The sequence below is a fragment of the Furipterus horrens genome, unplaced genomic scaffold (assembly GCF_987537825.1).
Source record: "Furipterus horrens unplaced genomic scaffold, mFurHor1.1.pri manual_scaffold_13, whole genome shotgun sequence".
Taxonomy (NCBI): domain Eukaryota; kingdom Metazoa; phylum Chordata; class Mammalia; order Chiroptera; family Furipteridae; genus Furipterus; species Furipterus horrens.
Window position 1 is genome coordinate 56,532,153 of NW_028327183.1, and position 20,348 is coordinate 56,552,500.

General features: G+C 49.4%; 1 protein-coding gene and 1 pseudogene across 1 annotated transcript; both read left to right on the plus strand.

The window, feature by feature from the left end:
- The first annotated feature begins 206 nt into the window (after positions 1-206).
- Positions 207-2,089, plus strand: LOC149995532 (HLA class I histocompatibility antigen, alpha chain F-like). The gene is made up of 3 exons (XM_090259254.1): positions 207-861; positions 908-1,216; positions 1,767-2,089. Exons 1-3 carry the CDS (start codon positions 207-209, stop codon positions 2,087-2,089), a joined length of 1,287 nt encoding a protein of 428 aa, XP_090115380.1.
- Positions 2,090-8,067: 5,978 nt separating this feature from the next.
- Positions 8,068-11,236, plus strand: LOC149995533 (ret finger protein-like 4A; annotated as a pseudogene).
- Positions 11,237-20,348: the final 9,112 nt, after the last annotated feature.

Consider the following 20,348-nt stretch of genomic DNA (forward strand, 5'->3'; position numbering starts at 1 on the left):
TCTCATTGTTGGGGTGTCCCCATATCCCCCGGGCTTCCCCTCTGCATCTCACAAGTTCTTCTGCCTGGATACTTATGACGCTCACGCAGCTCTCACTCCCATTGGTTGTCCGGACTCTAAGTAGCCAATCAGCGTCACGGTGGTTCCAGGAATAAAGTCCTCACTCAGAACCCGAATTCCTTCTCCCCAGACGCCCGGGGTGGGTCATGGCGCCCCGACCCCTGCTCCTGCTGCTCTCGGGGGCCCTGGTCCTGACCGAGAGCTGGGCCGGTGCGTGCGCGGTCGGGAGGGAACGGCCTCTGCGGGGCAGGAGCGAGGGGACCCAGCGGGGGCACGGGACCCGGGAAGGCGCGTCTCCAGCACCCCGGGTCGGACCCCAGAGCCCTCCCCCACCCGTTCTCCCACCCCCTCCCCTCCGCCATCGCCCCCTTTCCGTCCCCCGAGCCCGCTGCCCCTACGGCCGACGGGGACCCAGGACGCGCGTCCTCCTGCCCCCAGGCACCCACACCCTCAGCCATTTCAGCACCTTCCTGTTGGGACCGGGCCGCGGGAAGTCCCGGTACTTCAGCGTCGGCTACGTGGACGACACGGAGGTCCTGCGCTACGACAGCGGCGCCGCGACCCCGAGGCTGGAGCCGCGGGTACCGTGGCTGGACCTGCAGTGGGTGCAGCAGGCGGACCCCCAGCTGTGGGGCAAGTGGACGGGGGTACACAAGGACGTCGAACAGATTTACCGAGCGATACTGAACAGGCTGCTCGCCAAGAACCACCAGAGTGAGGACGGTGAGCCACGCGGGCCCGGGTTCCGGGCACGACCCCCCCTTCCCCACGGGCCTCCCAGGGTCTCCCCGATGCTGCTGCGTAACTAGTCGGGTCTGGGATACCGCTGTCTCGGGGCGGGGCTAAGCGAGCGGGGCTGACCCAGGGGCGGAGTCAGGGTCGCACACCCTCCAGGGAATGAGTGGCTGCATCGTGGGGTCCGACCTGCACCTCCTCCGCGGGGAGAGTCAGTTAGCCTACGACGGCACCGGCTACATCACCCTGAAGGTGGACCTGAGCTCTGCGACCACAGCCGACACATCGGTCCAGGTCCCCGAGGGTCGCAATTTGCTGCTTGACTCTGAGATGGAGGCCTGGAGGCTTCAGATGGAGACGTTTTGCAACCACAGCCTCAACATGCTCCTGGAGAAGGGGAAGGAGACGCTGCTGCGAGCAGGTACCCAGGAGCGGGCCTCCTCTGTGGCCTGGGGGCTGGGGGGGGGGGTGCTTCCCGCAGGAAGAGTTAAAAAGGGGGTCAGTGTCGGAATCCCCCCTCCTGCTCGGGATAAGGAAGAGACCCTGAGTTTTCCTTATGCTGTGACTCACCCATGTGCCCCGCTTTCTCTGAAGGACAATAAGGGGCCCGTCCTCTCCCTGAAAGAGCGCACAGCGGGTCCCTCACACTGGGTGACCCCCACGCTCTCCCTCGTTCATGGACTGAGATGTGGCGGCCCGACCCCGGCTTTGCGGAGTCATTCAGCTGCCCCCTGAGTCTGCGTTCTCCCCTTAGAGCCTGGAGACACCTAGTCTATGTTCTGGCCCTGATTCTGGAACTTTCCAAGAAGTGGGAGACTATCCCAGATGCCCCTGTGCAGGCTGGTGTCTGGGTTGAGCGCTCCCTTCCCCCACCCCAGGTGTCCTGTCCTCGCTCAGGGTGGTCACGTGAGCGCTGCTGGAGGGTCCCATGACCAACGCAAGGTTCCCGAATGTTCTCACCTGCCCCTCAGAGCCACCAAAGACACACGTGACCTGCCGCCCCGTCTCTGACCGTGAGGTCACCCTGAGGTGCTGGGCCCTGGGCTTCTACCCCGCGGAGATCGCCCTGACGTGGCAGCGCGACGGGGAGGACCAGACCCAGGACATGGAGCTGGTGGAGACCAGGCCTGCGGGGGACGGGACCTTCCAGAAGTGGGCGGCCGTGGCGCTGTCCCCTGGAGAGGAGCAGCGATATACGTGCCGTGTGCAGCACGGGGGGCTGCCGGAGCCCCTGACCCTGCGATGGGGTGAGGAGGGGGCGTGGGCACAGCGCCTCGTCTCGGGGCGTCCCTGAGCGGGGTCAGGACTCGGGCCTGAGGCTGGTCTCTCTCCTGCCCCTCGCAGAGCCCTCTGCTCAGACCGGCGTCATCACTGCGGGCATCGCTGCTGTCCTGGGTCTCCTTGGGGCGGCGGCCGCTGGAGCTGTGATGTGGAGGAGGAGGCGCTCAGGTGGGTGGGGCGGGCTGCGTGTCCTGTGTCTCTGTGGGTCAAGCCCCGGGGGACTGTGCTGTGCCTGGTCATTGGCCCGTGGCATCCCCACACAGGCGCGTGCCCATCGGCCCTATTCGCTGACACTTACTCTTCAGTGAGGCCCGTGGGACAGTGAAGGACAAATCTATCACTAATGACTAGCGACAGGGACTGATTCCCAGCTGTCACAGGTCAGAAGGGAATGTCCCTGTTGAGGACAGACATCCAGACAGGCTATTGGTCTAGTTCCCACACATGCACTTTCCTGTGTTTGCTGGTCCTACCCTGGGTGTTCAGTCATAGTTCTGGGAACTTCCCTGCGCTTTAGGGGTACAGGGTTCCTTTAGGGTCAGAGGATGCAGTCTTCCCTTTGCCCCGCCCTCCTTCCACCAGAGCCCTACAGGGAGAGGCAGGAAGAGCTATGCCCAGGCTGCCTGTAAGTCTGGGTGCGGGGAGAGGCTGTCTGGGACCCCGGGAGAGTGGAGGCTGGAGCCTCTGTAGGGGCTCAGTTCCCCCAGCTCTGCTGTTATGTTCGCCCCCAGGCAGAAACACCTTCCAGGACCCTGCTTTGCCCCCCACAGCTCCTCACGGTGAGACCCTGAGGGCAGAAAGAGGGGTCATTGGGCCAAGGGGCACAGCTGGGTGTCGGGGGCTCTCAGATTGGGATACCCTGAGCACACGGGGGGCTGCGGGAGGAGGAGCGCCTCTGAGACTGACCTGAATGTGTTCGCGGTGACTTTCTCTCCCAGCGTGACGTCGCTGCTCTGTAGGGGACTTGTTTCTAAAACTCATTCAGGCCTCCCCTTGGGACTGAAGAATCCCTGACCGCTGTCTCTGCAACCGGCATCGGACCGAGGCTGCATCCTTATCAGCGTCGTGTGAGGTGCTGGTCACCAGACCGCCCTCCCCAGGGGACCTACTTATTAATAGAAGGCAAATAAAACACAGCTTAGGGAATATGATCAATAATGTTGTCATGACTGTGTATGGTGTCAGATGGGTAGTAGAGATAATAAGCTGTATAAATGTTTCATCACTATGCTTTGCAGCCAAACCCAATATAATATTGTATGTTGAAATTGAAAATTTTAAAAATTAAACCCATGTACACAGACAACAGTGTGGTAATTGCATGGGGGAGGGTGGGGGGAGGTGGGGAGGGTACAGGTGGATAAATGGTGGTGGAAAAAAAGAAAGGAAGGAAGGAAGAAAAGAAAATAATTATTTTACATAAAAAAGTGATAACTTGGCCTTCATGACCAACATTCTGACAGCAGTTTTGGGGAGGAATTTGAGTATTTTGTAAGCAGCCCACAAGCCATCCTCATCTGAGACAGATTTCAGATCAAGCGGCTCAATGATGGGATAGGGCCAGGGTGAGGGAAAGACTTAAATCCACACTTACATTTTTTTTTCTGGGGAAGGGTTGGGGACCTCCGATCTCCAGAGATCCTCTGGTGTCGCGGATGAAATGAAGACCTCCCAGGCAGCTTGTGCCAGGGGAGAGAAGGCCAGCAAATGTCACGGAGACCAATGCCTTGATCACCTTCCTCCAAGTATTTTATTGAGTGCAGTCAGCTTAAGGGCCTATAGCATGCACGTAAAGCTCATCAATCAGTGTTGAACGGTGCTGGTTACAGAAAACAGGTGTTGTTCAGGATAACAGATGAAGGAACGCTGAGATCTCAGGTTGGACATGAAGACTTCAGATGGGCATAAAATAGGGAGGGTAAGTTCATTTTGAGTTAAATTTAAAACCTCTGCTGCTGATATGATAAAGTGATCAAGTGAGGTAAGAGAACAGGGCAAGGTCAAAGGACATAGAGCATTTTTCTCACGGCCCGATTCCCACGGGGCCCCCTGGCTATAACATCGAGGCATGTATTCACCCAGCTTTCCCGGTTTTCCAGTCAGGTCTTACAGTCTTCATTTTCTTCACCTGGCCTGCACAGGGCTCCAAGTCTCGATACTTTCCAAGGGGGACCCCAACGTGGAAGGAGAGGTAGTTCATGTATTATCACAAGATACAGAAAGTACAGCTGTCTTCTCTACCGTCAGGTGTAGTCAAGCAGAAGATTTAGAAAATGGCTCTCAGTTAAACATAATGAAAATCTCCGAATGTTCGTTCTCTGCAATGATCTCTGAGTGATTTCTTGGAACAAATAATGAAACCCATATATGTTTCAGTACAAAAAGCTTTATTGTTTCCATTTGGTCCAATGAAGGACTCCAGGGTGGTTCAAAGGGTGTCCTGTGGTTTCTGGGAGAGGCTCAGGCAAATGGCAGACAGCAGGGGGTGCAGAGGGACCCCTCAAAGGCCTCTAGGCTCCAAAGGGTTCGTAGTTGTTCTTGATGGGGAGCCTTTTGAAGAGACACTTGCCCATCCCAGCCTCGGGGCGGCCAGCCTGAGAAGTCAGCCATCTTCTTGATGAGCTTCATCTGCTCGTCCAGGAAGTGCTTCCTCAGGAAGCTCCAGAGATGAGGGGCTGTGTGGGCAGAACAGGACCTGCAGGTCCACAGAGACTTGATTCAGGTGCTTCTCCAAGGCCAAGGCGGCTTCCCTGGCATGCTGGGTTTTACCCCACTCATCATGGAAGGCTCCAGTGCGTCCTGGAAAGAACGTGGATGCCTCACTGGTTTTGTAGCTGTAAGATGTTCACAGAACCGTCATGTTTCTCCCTGGCCAACTCTCTGCTAATGCCTTGCAGAGCCACGCTGTCGCTGTCAAAACAGAAGCCCAGAGGGAGGGACGTGAGGGAGGCCCGAAGGTGCAGGGGGCTGGGCGGTGGCCGGTGGCCGCCACCTTGGTGGAAAAATTCTCACAAACTTGGGAGCTCATGGTTGGTTGGCAGTGAAGAATTATGGTAACAAAACGGTGCTGGCTGGTCTTGGAGGCTGAAGATGGCTGAGGTGGGTCCGAAGGTGGTGAATGGAAAAGAGTTTGGAGGGCAGCTGGAGAGAAGGTGGGTCCCTAGTCGGTTCCATCCAAACCCTGTTGAAGTAGGAGACGGATCCCAGTACCGCAGAGGTGACTGTCAGAACACAGACTTCTCTAATGTAAACATAAAAGGATTTTTATGTGGTGTGAGAAACGCTCACAATAAATCATCAGTACAGAGGACTTCAGCAGCAAAGTGAGGCATTTATTCGGGCGCACAGCCAGCCAGAAGCATGTGCACACGCAGTAGACAAAGAAAACTGGTTTAATACTAACGCGATTAGCTCCCCCTCCCCGCTCCTCCACCCCCGTTTCTCCAGTACTAGTTAATATGGGTTCATAATCTAATGCGATTAACTATTTAATTAAGGGTGTGATTAACTAAGGGTATACTACTTATAAATCTATCTCTAACTTATTAGCAAAGTTCTGTAGCTACATCTTCCCATTTCTCTGTATTTGGTGATGACAGTCTTCCTCCTTTTGATCCCAGAGATATGTGTGAGGACATGTGCAATGTCATTTCCTTGCCCCTTTTCCATGATTCATCTGTTAATTATCTCCTACTGGTTTGAGAGCCAGTGACTTCTTTATCCCTTACAGTACTGTAAAAATATCTTTTAGCTTTGACTCTAACTAAAATAAACTGGATCTTGACTGGTCACCTGTTATTAGGGAATAGTTTTGGGCTTCCTTAATGTGCTGGAGCTTGAACTGGAGTAGAAAATTTTTGCAAAAAACCCCAAGTAGGTACTAAATGTTACTTGCATGTATTGGGCAAACTCCCATAGTCACAGTTGCACCCAAACAAGTGCAGAATTCGAGCTTTGTGGTTGCACGCATTAGCCAAGCATAGATACCCTTAGCTCCGCCCCTGCTTCACAATGGTTGTGTTGTGCCACTACCCCAGCTAGCACCCCAGGATATAGGTTTATACTATATAAGCAGCTTTGTACTGAGGCTCGGGGCTACTCACTTGAATCCCTCTGTGGAGTGAGAGTGGGCAGTCGCCGGGCAGCTAATAAAGGCTCTTTAAATTCTAATTTGGTTGTCTCCGACCGTTTGGTTCTCGCACTTGGTCCACAACACTTAACAAACTTCTAAACAAAGATCTCCAGAGTTGTGAAAAAAAGTCTCTTGAAATAACTTGGAACTAGTCAGAATGATTTTATGAATGACTTCTGAGTAGGTTTAATTGAATTTTCCTGATTTTATGTGAGATTTTAGTTTCACGATATAAAACCATTTGAAACTAGCCCTCCCGCTCCTCCTTGAAAAAAGGGTTAATAATGATGAGCATTTTTAAAATGTCAATTCTAACTCATCTACAGACATGATAGTCAAGGTCTAATCTAGAATAATCATATGGCAATATTTTGTTCACATTAGTTTAAAAAACACTTTCATATACAGCGATGTCCTTTGCTCTTGGTAACCTATGAGGTGACAAAATCTCATTAATTCAATCAAAATCTGATTGGATTAAGTGGGACAGACAGGAAATACATAAAATGAGGGGAGGAACCTGCCTTATAAAACAGGCTTGCTGGTTGACCTCATTCCAGAGCTGAGCCACCAGGGGAAGCAGCCAGAGGTCAGAGGAGGACCTAGTGTGAGAGAGGTGAGTCCATCTGACAGGATTTCATTTTTACTTTCAAATTTCTACAAAAGTTTCAGCAACTGCTGTCTGAGGCCAGCTTAAGGCCAGGCATGTGGTGGGCACCTAGGGACGTGGGGTCTTTGATAGGAGCAGTGGGCAGAACTTAGATGTTCAACACCAGGTGCAGAAATAATGTGGTTGTCATGATCCGGAGCCAGATCTGAGCTTGAAGGTCCCTGCGAGGTGGTAAGTGGAGTGTCAGCCTTTGACTTATTCCACCTCTCAGGTTCTGCGTGGGTCTCAGGTACTTTCAGGTAGAGCAGTTGGAGGACTTCTGGGTCTTAACCAGCACTGGCCCCTGATATTCAAGGTGGCCCACATACGTCATCGTATACTAGTTTTCTTAAAACTAAAAAAAAAATTATTGATATGAGAGACAGACAGACAGAAACATTGACTTGTTATTCTACTCATTTATGCATTCATTGCTTGCTTCTTGTATGTGCCCTAATCAGGGATTGAACTTGCAACCTTGGCACATCTGGATGATGCTCTAACCAACTGAGTCACAGTGCCGGGGCTAATCTCATTTTCTAGTAACCACATAAAAAAAGTAAAATCAAACAAATATTATTTATTGTAACTGGCAAAAGACAGTGTATTCAGCATGTGATCAATGTGGGAGGTCCTGCAGCAGGTGCTTAGATTCTTTCCTGTGATGTCTTCAAATTGGAGGGTCCATCTATGCTCAAAAGGGTTCAGTGTGGATAAGCCCCACCTTGGCAGCTCAATAGCTGCAAAGGGCTGGTGGCTGCCATGTGAAATACTCAGGTAGCCCTGGCTGTGTGGCTCATTGGTTGGATTGTATCCCGTACTCCAGAAGGCTGTGGGATTGAGCCCTGGCTGGGGCATGTATGAGAGGCAACTGATGTTTCTCTCCTCCTCCCTTTGTCTCTGCCTCCAAAACCACTAAAAACCTATCCTGGGACAAGGATTGAAAAAAAAAAGACACTCAGGTAGAGAATAGACCTCCTCACAATCTTACTTACAGCCCCAGAATGAATCATGTGTTCATTCCAACTAGCATTGTAAACGTTAGAAGTTTGGGGCAATAAGTCATTGATCCTTGTCCTTGGGTTGTATCCTCATTACCTAGATGGTGAGTGGAGATCGTTCTTCATATAAAGGGGGCGGTGTCCCAGGGCCGAGGAGTCCGCGTTACTCCCTCACAGCCTCACACCTGCACCTCCCCCACACAATGGTCATGGCCGAGCACTTTAAAGAAGCAAGCAGATGTTCCATCTGACTGACTTACCTCCAAAACCCCGTGAACCTGAAATGTGGCTTCATCTGCTGCCTCCAGTGTGTGGGTTCCCTGCGGAAGGAGACCGGCGGGGACAGGGTTTTGTGCTTCACCTGCTCCGAGGTTTCTCAGAAGAGCGACATCAGGCCCAATGGCCAGCTTGGCAGGCTGGTGTCAGAGGTCCAGGCGCTGGAGCCTCAGCTGAGAGCCGTCCTGCGGATGAACCCCAGGATGCGGAAGTTCCAAGGTAAGGCACGGGGTGGCCGCCCCCACTCCCCAGGAAAGAGTGACTTTTCAAATCCCTCCAGTCCAGGTGGCCCTTACCTGGTCTCTGGCACCTGAAATGTTCATTCTTTCCCAATTTTCCAAACTGTCAGTCTACATTAGAAGCATCTGTAGGTTTTTTTTAGTTTTAAAAATATTTTCTTTATTTATTTTTAGAAAGAGGGAAGGGAAGGAGAGAGAGAGGTGGAGAAACATGGATGCAAAAAAGAAATAATCGTTTGCTTCTGGTAAGCACCCTGACCGGGACCGAACACGCTACCCAGGCATGTGCCCTAGCCAGGAATTGAACCAGCCACCGTTCACTTGGCAGAACATCGCTGAACTGAGCCACATGGGTCAGGGAAATCTGTAGGCTTTCAAGAAAATGCAATATTTAGTCATACCTCCTCCTGTGCTATCCAATATGCCCAGTGGCCGCACCCCCCTCGGCAGCCGTCCGTCTCGAGAGACGATGGTGTAGCTTCTTAAGAGTCTATCTGCACCGCCGAGAATGGCTGTGCAGTCCGACTCGGGAGTGACATGGTAGTATCTGTCTCCTCCCGTGTTGAATCCACATCTTACGATGACGCTGAAGCTACAGAGCCTGGGCAGGGTAATATGGAGGGTCTGCTGTTGCCCATGCAGCAGACCCCCCCTCTCTTCGCAGCTGAAGGGTCCAAGGGAAAGACGGAGTCAATACAGCTTGGCTTTCAAGAAAATGCAATATTTAGTCATACCCTAGCCGTGCACTATCCAATGTTCCCAGTGGCCGCACCAGTAGCTAATAATCCCCTGGAACTGGAGATTGATAGAAGTAGAAATCAGGTCTGGGCTATGCTAGCTGTTACAGACCCTGTAGCACTAAAATCCATTCTTCCTGATTCCCATCGTTTTTAATGTGCTTGTAAACAATTTTCATTTTTAAGTATCTTTGAAATTTATTTTTAATTACAGCTGAGGAACAATATTGTATTAGTTTAAAATGTACAGCACAGTAAGTAGACATTCGTATATCCTGTGAAGTGATTCCCCCCCCCCCCTAGAAGTCTGGGGCCCACCCGGCCCCACACACAGTTCTTACAGTATCACTGACTGTGTTCCCTGGGCTGGACTTTACACCCCGTGACCATTTTGTATCCATCGATCTAGGCTTCTCAATCCCCTTTTCACCCAGCCCCCCAAACTCCCTCCCATCTGGCAAACATCAGTTTTTAAAAAAAATTTTCCTGTACAGTTTACATTCCATATTACTTTGTAGTGTACATCAACTGTAACTGAAAAATAAAAATTTCTTTTAAAAGTTAAAAAGAGGTCTGGCTGGGTGGCTTAGTTGGTTGGAGCGCCGTCCTGTAAACCAAAAGTTTGCAGGTTTGATTCCAGTCAGGGGGCTTATAGGAGGCAACCAATCGATCTCTTTCCCTCTCTCTTTCTCTCCCTCTCTCTCCATCGCCTTCTGTCTCTCTCTCTCTAATTAATAAAAACATATACTCACGTGAGGATTTAAAAAAAAAAACGAAAAGGAAAAAGGAAAAAGAAAGAAATCAGGGAACAAGGGGAGCGTTGAGTCTTTGTCCCAAAGGCTTATTTCACAGGCCGCGCTGGCCCCGCCCACAGGGTGACGTCACAGGCAGCGGTGCGCACACAATTAGAGTCGCAGGGAGACTCGGGGCTGCACCGGGTCCTCTGCTCCGACTTCCCTGCGTCTAGGAGCGCTGCCCCGCTGAGCTCCCCGCCAGGTTCCCGCTGAGGTCCCAACACGTCCCAAGGCCAGGACTCTGAGCAGAGAGAGGAGAAAGCCTTGATGTCAACATTATTCTGCAAGAAGTGGAGTGTTTCCCACCATCGGAAATTCGTATCTGAGGCCTGTGTGTTGGCAGAACCTGTGATAATTTGTGTGATAATTTTGGGAACGAGCGGCAGCCGTGGTCTCTCTTTTGATACGGAGTCTGTTCTCAAGAGAAGAAAAATCCTTAATCGAATAACCCAATATCTTAAGGTGCAGGGAGTACCTGTTATGAACAAGGGCGAGTTCCAACAATAGCCGTCCATCTGATCTATAAAATCGGATCTAATCCGGGGCCAGGGACGTTTCCCCAGGAAAATTCCAACATGTGGCATCGAAGACGCGCAGTGAAAGAGGCACGTGGGCCTTGGCGTGGACGTGAGCGGCGGGTACAGGGCTGACCGATTATCTCTCGTCCCACAGTGGACATGACCTTGGATGTTGACACGGCCCACGACCACCTCATCATCTCCGCGGACGGAGGCGAGTCCGCTCTGCGCATGTGGAACAGAAGCGCACGGTCCACCCGCAGAGGTTCAGCTGCGCCCGCTGTGTGCTGGGCTCCGCGCGCTTCACGTCTGGCCGTCACTGCTGGGAGGTGGACGTGGGCTCCAGCGCGGAGTGGAACCTGGGCGTCTGCAAGGAGTCTGTCCGTCGGCAGGACAAGCTCGTCCTCTGCCGCACTTGGCTTCTGGAATGTCAACTGCAGGGAGAAGGACATCTTGGCCAGCACCGACCCGGTGACGGCGCTGACGGTCAGTCCCCGCTTACACCGCGTGGGCGTTTTTCTGGACATGGGTATGGGGACCATTTCCTTTCACCACGTTGGCGACGGTTCCCACATTTTTCTGTTCCCTAAAATCTCTACGGCAGAGCCGCTGCGTCCGTTTTTCGCGCCTGCAAGTCCAGGGATGGATGACGGGTGCTTTCTGACCATCTGTCCCGGGTTGAGTCCCAGCGTGGCCAGTTCTGCTGGGCAAGGCCACGGAGCTGTGGGCACAGAGCACATGTAGAAACGCCCCGCGTGCCCACAGCCACAGCCACGAGCTTCTCGGCTTGTTACCGAGCGAGCGCTGCAGAGAAGCAGGGACAGTTCCTGAATCCCAAACACGAATTTTGGGGAAGTTACACGGCCCATATTAAGTGTGGTTATGGTTGTTTTGCCCGAGGTGGGGGTTTGCTTATATTAGTGTCCAACAATTGCCAAGTGATTTTTTTTTCTGAAAGATTAACTGGGTGTGGCACGGAGGTTGTAGACAAAATAGAAATGTGAGTGTGACCCCACGGACCAACTGATTTTCTCTCTGATGCGGAAACCAGACCTGTGTGAACAGTTCACAGACATGTGCCCTGACCAGCTGGCTCAGTTGGCTGGAGCGTTGACCTGTGCACCAAAGGACTGTGGGTTCAATTCCTGGTGTGGGCATGTGCGTAGGGCACATACGGAGGGAACTGATTGATGTCTGTCTCTCTTTCTCTCCCCCCCTTTCCTGCCCCTTTCTTCTCTCTGTAAAAATCAATAAATATATCCTTGGGTGAGGATTGAAAAATAAAAATGGGCAGAGGACCAGAACAGGCACTCTCCAATGAGGACTTACAGATGGCAGATGAGCAATGTTACTAATCATCAGACAGATGCAAATTAAAACCACGATAAGGTATCACTTCATGCCTGTCAGAAAGGCCACCATCAATAAGTCAACAAACAACAAGTGCTGATGAGGATGTGGAGAAACGGGGATGCTCGTGCACAGTTGGTGGAATGCAGATGGTGCAGCTGCTGTGGGAAACAGTATGGAGTTTCCTCATTAAATTAAAAATGGAACTGGCTTTGGATCCAGCAATCCCACTTCTTGGTATTTCTCTGGAGAAATCCAAAACACTAATTTGAAACAATATAGGCACCCCTATGTTTATAGCGGAGTTATTTGCAATAGCCAAGATTTGGAAGCAGCCCAATGCCCATCAGTAGTTGAGTGGGTAAAAAAGCTGTGGTGCATTTACACTATTAAATTCCTCATGGCAGTAAAAGAGAATGAACTCTTACCATTTGGGACAGCACGGATGGACCTGGATTGTGTTGTGCTCAGTGAAATAAGTCAGATGAAATAGACAAAAACCGTATCATTTCACTCGTATGTGGGACATAAAAAGTAACAAACAAATGAACAAAGCCACCAAAAAGAAACCCATAGACGCAGACAACAGCTTGGTGGTCGTCAGAGGGGAAGGAGGTGGGGGGAGAAGACGGGAAAGGGTGGGTCGCATCTATGGTGACGGAAGGAGACTAGACTTCTGGTCATGAGCATTGTTTTTCCCAGCGAGGGGCCATGGCTGGATACTGTATAGAGGCCCTGGATGTCCCATCTGCCTGTCTTAGCTTGAATGACCCATGTACATACAGTGACATATCTGTGCACCCAGTGTGCCGACTCACGTTAGAAGGAGCGGTGGGGACAGTGTGCTGTGCCCCTTCCTCCCCATGGCCTCTCAGAAGGACGATTTCAGGCCTGTGCTGGCAGGCAGACCTGGTTTGTACGACCTAATTATCAATGGGCACTTCTTACCATGAATTGAAAATTCCAATGATCAATTTTAATGTTCTCTCTCTGTATTTCCAAGTCATGGGCTTGTCCTAATCCTAGTCTGTACAACCAGGAAGCCTTCTCTCTAGAGCTAGTCATCCAGAACACGGGGACAGGCTGGCCCAATGAGAGACCCCAGACACAGAGCTCTATGGCCGGTGGAGAGCCTATTACAGGTCCCTTTAGGGTCACATGGACAGAGGGAGACCCCAGGACCTGCACAGGGAGACATTGGCTTCAAATGAGGGTATTTTCCAAGCTAAACACACCTGAGGCTGTGAACAGTGAGAGCTGTAGCACTAGAATGCACAGCAAGACCAGCCTGGGTCACACACAATGTTATAGTGTGTGGGACTTGGGGGCAGTTCAGCCCCCGGGGTCACATGGGATGACAGTGCTAGAGACCTGGGGACAGAATTCAGACAAGAGTAGGAGCTAAAGAAAGGGCCCTGGTGGGAAACAGAGTGACCAGAGCTCCTGGAGCACAGTGTTTCTCCACCCCAAAAACGATGTGACTCTAAGCTCAGCTCCTCCCCAGGGGACACAGGACATTTTCTCAGCCTCCTGCCTGCTGCTCCTGAGGGGTGACTCAGTAATGGCCACCACTGTCACCAGGTGGGCCTGAGGGCGCCATCTTGTGGTCCATCTTCAATGTCATATTCATTGTCCCCATGGTCTGGCCCAGCGTCTTCATGGTGTGTCACCTGCACAGACATCACCAGAGGTGGCAGCACATCCACACCCCCTGCAGCCACCACAGAGGACTTCCAGGGACCAGAGACACCCATATCGTCCTGATGCTGGTGGTCCCCTGGCTCACCTATGTGCCGGGTTCCATTTTTGCTTTTGATGTCATTGTGTGGGGGGCTCTCATCTTTGGTGGTTGCAGACCTCCGTATCTTCCTTCATGGTTTCCTGCTCTTTGCCCCTCACTGCTGGTGTTTAGGGCCCTTAGAGCTCCTGGGTTCATGACTGTGGAAAGGGACTCTTGACAATCTAATATGTGGATGACTGTTTTAATAATATTCATGATTATACTTTCTAGTGATCCTTCATGAATGCCAAGGTTGTACATAAAATCCACAACAAACTTTATTTTTAAATTAAATATAATTGACACACAGCATTGGGTAAGTTTAAGGTGTCCGGCCTATTTATCTGACGCATTTACCTTCATGCATGCACCGCCGAACGATGGTGATGCGCTCTGAGAAATGTGTGGTTGTAATTCCGTCGTTGTGCGAATAGTGCAGAGGCACTTCTGAGTTCTCATCCCAGGAAAATATGTCTGTGCATTAGTTTGTTCTGTTATGTCTGTAAGAGGAGCTCAGGCCACAGACTGGGAGAAAACCTTTGCAAATGTCTTCTGTTAGACTGTGCATAAGAATCCTTCAACTCAACAGTAAGAAAACAAATTAACTCAATAAAATTGATCAGAATTCTAAACAAACACTTCACCAAAGGATTTATGCTAGCCTTATCCACGAGACTCAGTTGGTTCCAGCATTGTCCCATGCACCAGAAGGCTGTGGGTTTGATTACTGGTCAGGGTACAGACATAGGTTTAGTGTATGATCCCTGGTCCGGGTGCCCAAGGTGTACGGGGCAAGGAAATGATAACTCCTAAACCAGTAGAAAATAATTAGCAGCAAAGGACAAATGTAATTAAATCTTGAATCATGGGGTCTCTGAGCCACAGTTAACAGGATCAGCACACTTACAAGTCCAGAAGGGGGCATTCAGCAGCTAAGCACAAATGCTTCTGAGGGCAAAGAATATCTGAGATCAAAGGAGGGGAGATATTCATCACCAAACTGTGGGAAATGGAAAAATGTAGCTAGACCACCCAGCAAAAAAGAGAGGAAAATTTCAAAGAAGAGCTGGAGACAGACCTATAACCAGATCACCCTGAATTAATTATCACCCTCAGTTAATTTAGTTAATCATGTTATATTGTAACTCCAGAGTATCCAGCATGGAAAAATGGAGAAGGAGAAGGAGGGGGAGGGGGTGGGGGTGCTTTACTCAGATTAGGATAAAAACAGCCAGCGCCATCTTTTCCATGCGCACCTTGATTTGACTTTAAAGGCTGCGCCCAGAGCTGCCGATCTGTGAATAAACAACGGCCTCAGTTACTGCTCAAGTCCTGTGTCCCAGTGTTTTATTGTGAAAATTTCTCACACGGGAGAAAATGAATTGATGCTTCTCTCTCACATCATGGTTTCTTTCTCTCCCTTCCCCTTTCTCTGAAAACAATGAAAAAAGAAATGTCCTTGGGTGAATGCAAAAAAAAAAAAAAAAAAAAAAAAAAAAAAAGGTAAGTAAAGGTTTATTTACCGGAAGGGTCCCAAACTCAGAGTCCAAGGTGAGTTGTTGCTCTAAGACTTGACTCCTGATGGCTTTTAGGGGATGAGTTGTAGAGGGAATTAAAGGGATTTTGATCGTGGTCTCCTCTGATTGGTCAGCACAAGGATAGAGGGTGGATAACCATTGTATCTGGTCCTGACGTCAGCCACAGCATCACTCTCTCTGGTTTCTCAAGGTCATTCCGCTACTGCCCCAGAGTATAAATGTTCGTATGTATTTGAACCCATCAGATGGTCGACCACTTTCATCTCTGCAGACACCTGTTCACAGCCCTCGGTCTCGGCACAGGTGGAAGGGTCCCTGCACACCTGGGGCCAGGCGGACATCTTGTACATCCTTCACATCATCTGGGGCAGCCCTTGCCTCTCTTGCTCTGGTCCCCCTATCACCTGGATCCCACAGGTCCCCCTCTTTTGGTTGACTCCCTCACTTCCCCCACATTGCCTGGTAGTATTTTCCAAAAGAGAACGTGGAAAGTTAATTATTAAAACCCTAAACACGTGAAGAAACTTTAGGCTATCCCAGCCCTTACTTACATCGTGACTTGCTGTAGCGTTCTGTGTTGGAAATGTTTTTTCTTCAGAAATTGGAAGGCATTGCTTCAATGTTTTCCAGTCTCCAGGCCCACATTTGCTGTCTCTTGAAGCTTTCAAGGTCTTTTCCACCCTCTTTTCTAAAATCTACTGTGATGTGGTGTGGGGTGGGGTGTTTTCATGTGCAGTAGTAAGAATTGGATTAGGCCATTGAAAATGTCAATTTTTATCTGTAAACTTTGAGAAATATTCTTGAACATGAAAAAACCATTTTCTACACAATTATTTTACACAGTTATTGTACACTTGTTAGAATCCCTGCATTGACAGACTGGTGTCTTTTCTCCAGCTTGTAACAGACCCCACGGGCTGTTCAGGTATGAGGGGCACGGTTGTCCCCCGCCATAAGCATAACTCCCAAAAGGAAAGGCTGTACGGATTTAGATTAATGGCAAATCTGCTGTTAAGTCTTAATTTCTTTAAAACACCCAACATATAGTTCTGCCTCCCCCTGCCAACCAGGCTAGTTTCAGAACGGAAAAGTCAGGGGTACTGTTTCCCTCTAGGAGAATAGAAGTCCGTGGCTTCGTATTTACCAAAGTTGAGCTTTATTAGCTGCCATCCATTCATGCCTGATTGGGTGGTTTCAGTGGTGTCGCAGTGCTTTTCAGCTCTTAATCCAGAACCATGTGGCTCTCTTTAAACCCACGTGGTCTTCCTTTCTCCCTCCTTGTACACCACATGGACTTCCCCATGTTTAATGGCTGCTGCCTTATTTTTAAACACCTGACTGTAACCTGTGACCAGTCCATGTGTGGACACCAGTTCTGGTCACTTGTAGAATTTTGCAAAGACCCCATAAGCTTTTCGTCACCATTCTATGGTCAAAGCCCCTCCCATCTCCTTGATGCCTTGGAAGGACCAAAACCATTTGCATAACCAAGCTACCAGATCCCCACCATAGATATAAAAAGGCATCTCTTTGGAAAAATAGCTGTGCTCTGCTGAGTCCCACCCCTGCTCCCTAAACCATGGGCTCTGGGGAATTGTGGGGACCCCACTCTGTAACAAGCTTGCCCACATTTTACCATTTGTATGTCTTAATAGGGGTATAACTTGAATCTTCCGGTTCACCCATTGAATTTTTCAATTCTATAAAGATATCTTAATTTCCAAGAGATTTTCCCTGTTCTATGATTGTATGTAACAGTTTGCTTCATAAGCCACTACCTTTACATCTTTCAGTTAGAACTGAGACCAGTGGAAGGGCACACGTAGGTTTGGTTATTCGCTTTCATGATATCAGGAACCTTTCCTCACTGCACATGGCCCTGACTTACATTTCTTTGTCATTTCTGCTAATTCCCTGTCTCCCTTGTGACACATTGCCAGTTCCACTCTTGCTTGGTGTTCTGTCTCCAGATTCTAACTAACCCTGGTACATCGGAGGCCTTGAAATACAGACACTGGTTGATGAAATTGATTGCAGTTTGAATGGCTAAGTTACGCTGCCCCTTGACGTCCTCCTGAGCTCTTGCAATTTTCATCTGGGGGGAGCAGCAGGCAGTGGCCGCTTGTCTCAGGCTCACCCCTGACCCCTACCCCACACCCACCCCATCTCCAAGGCCCTCTTTGTCTTAGACTTCCCAGTGAGCTGCGGCAGCCCCCCACCTTGGCTCACTTCTTCCCTATAATGTTTCCACAATCAAACCAGCGCTGCCTACGCTCTCCCGTTACTTCCTCCACCCTAGTCCTTCCTTAGTCTCACTCTTCCCCTGGACGCCTATTGTGAAACTTCCAGAGGAAGTCCCTTACAGGACACACCACACACCACACACCACACACCACACACCACGTACAGGCCTGAGGCAGAACCGCTCAGACCTAGATCCTCCTGTGACAACTGCTGTCAAGGGACCCAGTGGAAATGAGTCATCAAGGTTCCAAGTAAAAACACCCTGTGTTAAACCGCAGCCTCACCACCCCTGGACGTCTGTGAGTCCCCTTTCCCCTGTCTCCCACAGGACCCCATGTTGTGTGCCTCGTGGGTCTGCTCCAAAGCTTACACAGAGCACATGGTATTGCTGCCTGAGACACGTTAACATTCCTCTGTTCATAGTGACCATCACTCTACTGATTAGAGCATTAAGATACATTCCATTTGTTTGCTTTTATAAAAGCACAATACAAGCAACATCCTTCAATGTATATATTTGAGGACATGCGTAATTATCTTCTTAGGACAAATTCCCAAAGGAGGAACTCAAGTTGCTGAGCCCTTTGCACAGCCCCTCTCAGAAACACTGTGCAGGTTTTCAGTCCCTTCGGTCTTCACACAGCGTGTCTTCCCCACCCTCTGGCTGACGCATTCATCGGGTTTTCTTTTTCCATCTTTGCTGAACTGAAAGTTTTAATTTATTCCTCTCTTTCTTATTCCACATTCTCGTTTACATGTCTTTATGACAAATAGACTTGTTTAACATTTGCGTTTCTTCATTTACAAATGGTTTCTTAATATTCTTTATTTTTTGACTGAGTTGTAAATATTTTTAAATATCGAATTTAAGAATGAAGAAAAAGTAACCACAACACCTGGAGTAGGCCTAGCACTTAGAGTAAGACCTGTGACAAATGCTCACAATAAAAACACCGGGACGCAGAACTTCAGCAGCAAACGAGGCGTTTGTTTATTCCTGGGTCTGCAGAGCGGGGCACAGCCAGCCAGGGCCATGCGCGGTCGAGCAGAAAAAGCAAACTCATTTTATCCTAATGCCAGTACCCCTCACCCTTCCCTCCTTCTCCATTTTTCCATGCTGGATACGCCAGAATTACAATCTAATGCAATTAACTAAATAACTGAGGGTAGTGATTAACTACGTGTAATTTGGTTATAGGTCTGTCTCCAGCTCTCCCCTGAAGACTCCCTAACTTGTTTGCTGAGTTGTTACCTACATCTTTCTATTTCCCTTTATTTGGAGATGAATATCATCCTCCCTTTGATCTCAGAGACATTTGTGATGAGCTGTAGAATGTAATTTCCTGATTTGTATAATTATATTTTCCCTTTGTTTTGCTGTTGACTCAAAGACCGACCCCCCGATTCACGATTCAATTATAGTTGCCTTATCTGTTAATTATTTTCTCCTGATTTGAGAGTCACTAGCTTCTTTGTGCCCTACAGACCCAACGGTGTTGGGAGCTGGGCTCATGCTCACTGCCAGGCTGTGCTATTCAGGTGTTGGACATAAGTCACCTCACAGAACATCAGCATCGGACAAGGACATCCTGAGACCAGGGCGAAGTGAGACAGGACAGCACCAGGTTGCATCTTGTCTGAGCACAGACAAACACACGGCACCGTGCGACTCACAAACCACCAACCAGCCCCCGGGGCCTGCTAGCAGGAGCGAAGGCAGCTTCTTTCCTATCACACCTGCATCCTCACTTCGTAGATACTTACTGAGGTGCCCGTCACAGAATCGCTCCCACTTCCTAACGACACCGATCTAGGCTGAGCCTCAGCATCCATGGATTCCCCCGATATCGCCCATCCACAGCCAACATCCTGTGCATGTTCTGTCTCACACCTTCCCACGAGGATGCCTGCCCCCCACGGTGTGTGATCTCCCTCACTGCAGTGATGAGCAAATCCAGCCGTTTGCCCACCCGTGGTCCTCGTGGTCTTTGGAGGAGGAACGCTGACACACGTCACCTCTTCTGTGTCACATTTATAATGCATCTTTGAGTTGGATTATGGGCATTGGTTCGCATCTCCAGAGTGTGTGTTTGATAGAAAAGTATTGTTTTCCTCCATAATTTTTCATCTTTGTGTCTGCTTAGAGAATTTTTCATTTTGCAATTGTAGAAACTTCATCTATATTTTATCCCTAAGGGAGAAGGGTCCAGGAGTGAAGGGAAACAGAACTGTTTGAATTCTGGGGGACATATTGGGTGGGGCAGTATGTAAGGAATTCTAAGGTGGAACTGCAAGGTTGGCATCTTCTGCTTTATACTCTATAAGTATGTATGGGCCTACACATATTTGCTATCTGTTGTGGTTAATAAATATTCTCTCTTGAGTAAAGATTTCTGTGTCTGATTATGTTTATGAGAATAACAAAAACACCACCAAGAGTCCCAGAGTGATGTGCACAAGGACTAGCTCCAGGGATGAGCGTTTGTGACCATTTACAACCTTAGGGCATTAAATCACATTTTGGTTAATATCTGTACACTCTAGCTGTTAAATACATATTAAGTAAACTTCCTTGGGTATGCTATATGTCGAGGATATATCTAAGACCCTCACAGACAAAGACACATGACTTTCATGTGAAGATAATTTTAATATACAATAATCTATGAGTCATACTACCTTTTGGGGGGATGCAGACACTCAAAACTAAATATATTCTAGATAGGCACTCCTTCATATGGTAGCTACAAGATACATATGGCTTCTAAATTAAAAGTAAATAATATTAAAATTTCAACTGCTCTGTGCACTAGTCACACTTCCAGGGCTCAACTGCCAGCTGCAACCAGTGGCTGCTGTTTTGGAAGTGAGGATGCACAACAATCCCTTGGCCCAGAATGTTCTATTGGACAGAACTGCGCTTCATGTTGCCTGGGCCTCAGGTCACAGCACTAGACCCATAAATAATGAGAGGGCCAATATCCTTTCTCTGACAGACGACATCAGGTTTCTGT